Raw genomic sequence first — 7,535 nt, 5'->3', positions numbered from 1 at the left:
ATATATGTATATATGTGTGTGTGTGTATATATATATATATGTGTGTGTGTGTATATATATATATATATATATGTGTGTGTGTGTGTATATATATATATATATATATATATGTTGTACTTGGGGATGGTCATATTGCCAGTTTAGCCAATATATATATATATATAAATTTAATGTTTTTATTTTATTGCTATTGTTGAACTATGACTACCTTTGAACCCATAAACATTTTGAATAGAAATACTGTTAAAATAAATAGTATATTCTACTTCACCAAATTTTTATTTTGTGATAGGCAGATCACCAAATTGTAAATAGATATTTATGTGTTTTACAAGTACAAACTCACTCACATATGCAATTTGCTTGAAAGAATTAGACAATGTATTTGCACTTGACTGATAATTCTCAAGGATTCATCAAGGTGATATATTATAATGCATGTAGGATATAATACAATAACAATATTTTCAATGCCTACTGTAACTCATAGCTGTTTTTGAGTTTAGTATTTCAAACTAAAAAAGAAAAAATCAGTTGTATATGCTCTCTATACATAAAAATGAAATTTAGCTGTTATTTGAGGAACTTATGTCCAAAAGTATGAAATTAATTATAACATTTACCTATAAGATGTGATAAAATAATTTACTGAAGATAAGCTGTTGGCAGTATCTATCTAGATTATACCAAAGCATTTCTCAATATAAAGTGATATTAACTCTTCCTCTTCAAAATATAAGAGCAAGCTGGAAGATGGATAAACAATTTTCTACAACAAAGGGTAAGCATCAGCAGCTTATATTCCAGCCTATCAAAAAGCTAGAATTGTTTTTCCTAAGTTTTTGTCTTAGAAATTAATCTTACTGAATAACATACTGGGTTTCAGCACCTTCATCATAATCATCGTCATCATCGTTTAACATCCGCTTTCCATGCTAGCATGGGTTGGACGATTTGACTGAGGACTGGTGAAACCAGATGGCTACACCAGGCTCCAATCTGATTTGGCAGAGTTTCTACAGCTGGATGCCCTTCCTAACTAACGCCAACCACTCCGAGAATGTAGTGAGTGCTTTTACGTGCCACCGGCACGAAGGCCAGTCAGGTGGTACTGGCAATGGCCACGCTCAAAATGGTGTATTTTATGTGCCACCTGCACATATATATATATATATATATATATATATATAAAAAAAACAAAACAAAGGAAAAGCAAAAGCTTAGTTTTAATTAGTTACTGTGGGTTTTATAATTCACCTCTACAGGTACTAAAAGCATGTGAAATTTAATATTTTGTTGGTTTTCAGTGTTGAGCTTGGTTTTCCATATAGAGTAAAAGTTTCTGCAATGTTCCAGAAGGTGATATTTGCTCTGTAGGTCCCTATGATTTAGAAAAAGGCTTAGTTGATAACATACAGATGTATGTGACTCAATGGTGGCTAAGGTTGTGTAAATTAACTTCAGGTCCAGAATTACTAAAACAAAGTTGTAAATCAACAAAGGAGACAATAAGAGATGTTAAATCATGAATATTTTCAATTATATATATATTCTAAATTCACCCAACTAACAAATCTATAGATGGAAATAGATGTCATCTTGTCTCAGGATTTCTTCAGTTCCAGAATTCATCTGTGTAATATTGTGTTTTGACTTAGGTGGAAGTTATCTATATGTGTACAGTAAATAATATTTTTACCGTTATGTATTGCTTAATCAGAATGTAAGTCAGCTGTGAAGGATACTTTAAAAGAAAAAAGTCATCTAATTTTCTTCTATGTTTAATTTATTAATTTTCAAGTTATGTTTTCAGATGGAATGAATAGAAAAAAAATTCAGAGAGCATTGTAGTGTATTGTTGATTCATAACCAAGAAAATAGTTGTATATATCTGCATTCTTGGTTCATATACCAACTATTGTACCTATTGTTTTTCTCCTTATTTAATAAAAATATCAATATTTAATTGTTTAGAAAGCCATAGAGCTTGTGACTAAAGCCACCGAGGAAGATAAAAATAAGAACTATGAAGAGGCACTGAGATTATATGAACATTCAGTAGAATATTTTCTTCATGCTATTAAATGTGAGTATTCTTAATATTTCTGTTTCAAAACATAAGTTCAGGTCACCATGTTTTTCTTTTTACTTTCATCAAGAATGCTTTGTTTTGTAAAGATCTGTTTTCAATCTTTACTAATTTACAAAAAATATATTGGAACCTAATTCCAATCAGATTGTAAAAGTGTGGTGCACTTACTGATTCTGAGAAGAAACAACCATAGAAATGTTCCTATAAACAGCTCCTTCAGTTGCTGAATGAAGAAAATGAATAGACAAAGAAAGACTGCCTTAAGTAGATCCAATAGTGGTACTAGCTATTAAGGTTGACTACGTAGTTGAAAGAACTATTAAGGAATTGAGGGCAGGGAAAATAGCAGGACCATAGAGGTTGTTGCTGAGATGTTGAAGGTATTTGACAATGTAGGACATACACTAGTTACCTGCATAATCAATTAGATAGTACAGGGAGATGTTATCTCTCATGACTGGCATAACATCAGCATTTCAAACTGATACAAAGACAAGATGATTCTTTAGAAAGGAGGAATTAAATTGATAGACCAAGTTATGAAAATATTAGATAGAATTAGCTTATCAGAGTGGGAATTAATTTAGTGCAATGTGGTTTAGGTTGTACTCTGACAGGAATCATGCGTGCTGGTGCATTTATCAAAATTTATCCAATTTACAAAAGAAAAAGGTCATGTACCGAATTCAGCAGAATGAATGAAAGGGTTTTACTTGATCAGTATTGCTTTGATAGAGTAATCTTGTGAAAGGCAAGGCGAGAGAAATGGTAAGAGCAAAGGAGAATGTGGTTATGAATCGTGTATCAAATTTTGTTGTTTGCCTCGACATTATTTTTGGGTGTTGTTTGTCAGTGCGTGGCTGTTCTGTCGTATTTATTAGAAATCAGCTAGAAGGATAAAGATATCAGTGGTGCTATAGTCGTGTGGAGTTATTTGAACTCTCTGTACGTTAGCAAAGTGGATGAGAATATATTTCACTTGACAGGGTAGCATCTGGTTAATGTCTCTTACCATCTTCCATTGTCCCATCATGAGAAGTAAGTTTCATTTCCCTGTTGTGGGAAGCAAATGAGAATGAAATGTGAGGGGACAATGTTTTTGAGATTACGGTTCGAATGTAAGGCAGGGCTGAAAGGGTTCCCAACAGCTATTAGTAGCGGGGGTAGTGTGTTGATGATGAAAAGTTATCTTGTAAAAGAGTAAGTAAATGTGTGTAAAGTGGCCCACAAGTGCAGTTAGATTCTGTCCAGTTGGACAGAAGTTGTTGATTGGGAAACAACCGTACACCATACAGGGTAAATGTGATAAAGTGTTAACTTGCATTGTTCAATGACAGAACAATGAAATTATTTACTTGGAGGAAATCTGTTTCAAATCACAAATGGAATGCATGTTAATTTAAGAACGACATGCTGTTATTGCAAATAGCTGTTATGTGGTAGCAAGGCATGGTAGAAATAGCAGCCAAATCTTTCATTTCTGTGGAAAGGAGCTGTTTACACGTCATTTCAATATCATGTTGATTTAAGTGTTAGTATGAGACTGTAAATGTGCAATGAAAATGAAACATTGTTATGAACTGGAAGAATAAAAGTGAAACATAGATGTTATTCTTTCACTTTTGACATGTAATAGCAAACCAGTGTAAAAAAATTACTTTGGGCTGCATTAGGCAAGAAGTTGAAAACTTTTTTGGCCCATGACACTCCATGGATCATATGTAATGTATGTGTAAAATTTGAATGAAATCAGTTGTGTAGTTCTTGAGTTTTAGGGATTCATGTAAACAGACAGACACATTCTCATCTTTATATACATATATAGATAAACAATAAATTTCTGTTATTATATTTTAAGTCTGTTAATGTGGTACAGATGGTATAAAAATTAGAACACAATTGAATGTTTATCTAGTTTGTCACACTCCTGTTCTCACCTCAAAACTTGCTGGGCTAGCAAGAAGAAATATTTTCAGCTCTAGTAATTTAAGGATTGTATTACTTTTTCACAGATGAAGCCCAAAGTGATAAGGCCAAAGAAAGTATTCGTGCCAAATGTGCACAATACTTAGACAGAGCTGAAAAACTAAAGGTATATCTAAAGAAGAAAAAAAAGCAGCCTGTGAAAGACGGAGAATCAAAAAATTCACATTTTGGTAAAGATGGTGAGTCCAGCAAAAAGTAAGTGAATTGTTGTTTAAAAAATACTTTAGTAATTTCTAAATAATGATAAATAGTGAAGACTTTAATTTGAATAAATTTTAATGAAATTCTTTATAAATTTCTTCTACATTCTAAATTAAATTAGCAATTATGTCTTTAACTTTTCTGTGTGCTTCATTGCCTATAATACTTATGCATACTGTGTACAAATGATAACTCATCAGTAGGTTTATTAACTTGTTCTGTTCTAAGCTTTTCTGTTCTTTTGGTTCATTGATATTCCTTATCTGGTTCTACAGTTGAATTTATAATAACTTTTACATGCATTCTTTGTGTATTATGGAGATCGTTTTGCAATGTCAGATATTTCAGAAAGTATTTGATAAGTAAATAATCTCTCTAGCCTTCAGCACAAAGAAATGGTGCCTGTTTTCCAGTTTATAGTATAAAATGTCTAAAGTAATGTTTGTTTATAGTAGTTTAATCTTATCCTTTTCATGCTTTTGTTATGTTTTGAATTATTTTTCTTATATAGTTTTTCTTTTAGATAAAATTCTGATATAATATTTTACTGGAAAAAATTCATTCTATGTTGATATTGTAGTATTTATGTTTTGTAGTTCAACTGTAGAATGTAAATAACATTGGTAATGCTACAGCATTTAAAAAAAAAAATTCAATATATCAATTCATACACAAAATAAAAAATGAATGCATAAGAGTGTCTCTTCATAGTTGTTTAATTTGCTAGAAATAGTTGCTTAATTCTTTAAATATCACCCTACTATCCTGAAAAAATGAATTCATTGGATAACATAATCCTGGATACACTATGTATGTATGATCACTGCCAAAACACTTAAAAGGCCAATAATATTACATTCCACAGCTTTGGGAACCCTTAAAACAATATTTTCATACAAGAAATTTTCTTTAATTTTAAAAGGAGTAAATGATATCATGTTACTGTTTTAGTTTATTTTGATACTTAGTTTTAACTTCGATATAAAGATTTTATTTGTAATTACAAACATGAATTAGCATTATGAAGGCACGAATTGATTACTACCAAGAGATATGCTTTTTAAAAAATTTTTTCAGCAGAGCAGGTAAAGATGACAAAGAGTCCTCAAGTGACTCTGACTCTGAGAAAGATCCTGATAAGAAGAAATTTGAAAATGCACTCTCGGGTAGGTAGCCCTTAAGCTTTTAATGATTTGAATTCTGTTTAGATAACTTTGAAAAAAAAAAAAAAACCACTCCTTTCATTGCGGCTTTAGTAATAGTTTTATTTTTAAAAATTTTAATGTGAAGTCATTCTCTCTTACTTTGCAGAAAATAAAGTTTTGTTAAGTACCCTATATCAGTTCTGCTTGAGCAGACTCATGGGAGCTTTTACTTTGCTACTTGACCTGGATGCACTGGCACAGTAAACACTAAGAGCATGCTGGAAGTAGATTCTCTTAAATACACAACAGTCAAATACTCAAAAATCTGCTAAACATAATTATAAGATTATGGTATAATACATCGTGTGTTACAAATGTAGTTTTGAAATCATTAGTCTTTGAAGATTAAAATCATACAATGTAACTTTCATTGAGAGAAAAGTTAAATAGTGTGTAAATAAAAAGTAAAACACAACTGTGTAACATTTTGTGTTATATAATTTGTATTGATTCCCTTCTCCTCTTTGTGACAATATTAGAAATTTATGCACTTAGATATTGAGAAAACAAAATATGTATTAGAAATAATGAATTTCTAAATCTCTCAGAGAGACTTAAGCAGTAGTGATGCGATAAAGTAGTTGTATAGTGCCAACTTAACGTGACAGTCCCAATAAGGGAATATACTACTGCTGTTTAGCCCTAGGAAGCCAGACCACTTCCTATTAGGCCTTGACACATTTCCTGTGCCCTTATCCTAGCCAGTCATGCTACTTCAGGCTGATGACGATCAAAGACTCAGAAACATGTCCCTGAATGCAGGCTAGGCTGGGTGGAGGAGTTTGTCTCCCCCTCGTAAGGATAAGGGCACAGGAAATGTGTCAAGGCCTAATAGGAAGTGGTCTGGCTTCCTAGGGCTAAACAGCAGTAGTATATTCCCTTATTGGGACTGTCATGTTAAGTTGGCAGTATACAACTAAAATATGTATTATATTTTAGTAATTTTTCAGTGAATAGTTATACATTTTATTTTTTTTATAAAATATTATATGATCTTGTTTGAAACCCCCAAAAATCAGTGGATAATAGTTTTGATTCTTGAAAGTTTATGAATATGATTAAAATATTATTAATTTTTGTTTATAATTATTCAAAACTTAAGTTAGAAATCATAAAAAAAAAAAAATTAAACAAGACTGATATTTATTTTTGTTGATCATTTTCTTTCATATCAATTAACTGATTGTTACATCTAAAACTTTCTAAGGTGCCATTATTATGGAGAAACCACAGGTTAATTGGGAGGATGTAGCTGGATTAGACACTGCCAAAGAAGCCTTGAAAGAAGCTGTGATTCTTCCAGTCAAATTCCCACATTTATTCACAGGTAAATGATTTATTAAAGACCAAAAGAATTTACTGATTTGCCATAAATAATTGAAAAACTTTCTTTTTACATCTTTTTAGCTAAATATATCATGTAGAAGTTAAGATTGTGATTCTGTACTATTTTACAGTTTTCATTTCTTTTATTTTAATGACTGTAATTCTGTAGAATATTGCCCATTTCACATTCTCTTACCAGTTTTATGCAATCCTTTTATCTTGTTGATAACAAAACTTTTTGAAACACAAAAATTAAAATACAATGCATTTACAAATTTAAGAAATTTAAAAAATTTGTCTTAAACATTTCATCATCATCATCATTTTATGTCCATACTGGTATGGGTTGGACGGTTTGACTGGGCTGGTATGCTGGAAGGCTGCATCAGACTCCAGTTTGATTTGGCATGGTTTTCTGTGGCTGGATGCCCTTCCTAACGCCAACTACTCTGAGAGTATAATGGGTGCGTTTATGTGCCACCAGCATGGATACCAATTTGCGTGACACCAGTATCTGCCATGACTGTGATTTTGCTTGGCTTGATGGGTTTTCTTCTCAAGCATGCCATAATGCCAAAGGTCTTGGTTATTACCTCTGTGAGGCCCAACACTCAGAAGGAACTCAGCCACATTGCCTCTGTGAGGCCCAACACTCGAAAGGAACTCAGCCACATTGCCTCTGTGAGGCCCAACACTTGAAAGGAACTCAGCCACTTTGCCTCTGC

The 7,535-nt window shown here is 32.0% G+C and overlaps 1 protein-coding gene across 2 annotated transcripts in view; it reads left to right on the top strand.

Moving 5' to 3' along the window:
* Positions 1–7,535, top strand: part of LOC106880462 (vacuolar protein sorting-associated protein 4) — a 31,558-nt gene that overhangs the window by 7,199 nt on the left and 16,824 nt on the right. Inside the window, exons 2-5 of one of the 2 annotated variants that reach the window (XM_014930390.2) lie at positions 1,975–2,086; positions 4,105–4,273; positions 5,360–5,445; positions 6,692–6,811. In XM_014930390.2, the coding sequence (XP_014785876.1) occupies positions 1,975–2,086; positions 4,105–4,273; positions 5,360–5,445; positions 6,692–6,811 (487 nt within the window). Of the gene's footprint in view, positions 1–1,974; positions 2,087–4,104; positions 4,274–5,356; positions 5,446–6,691; positions 6,812–7,535 lie in introns of both variants that reach the window. The other variant, XM_014930389.2, reaches the window with a different exon arrangement.

Source organism: Octopus bimaculoides, chromosome 4 (genome assembly GCF_001194135.2).
Source record: "Octopus bimaculoides isolate UCB-OBI-ISO-001 chromosome 4, ASM119413v2, whole genome shotgun sequence".
Lineage (NCBI taxonomy): Eukaryota > Metazoa > Mollusca > Cephalopoda > Octopoda > Octopodidae > Octopus > Octopus bimaculoides.
This window is presented reverse-complemented; position numbering and strand designations above follow the sequence as displayed.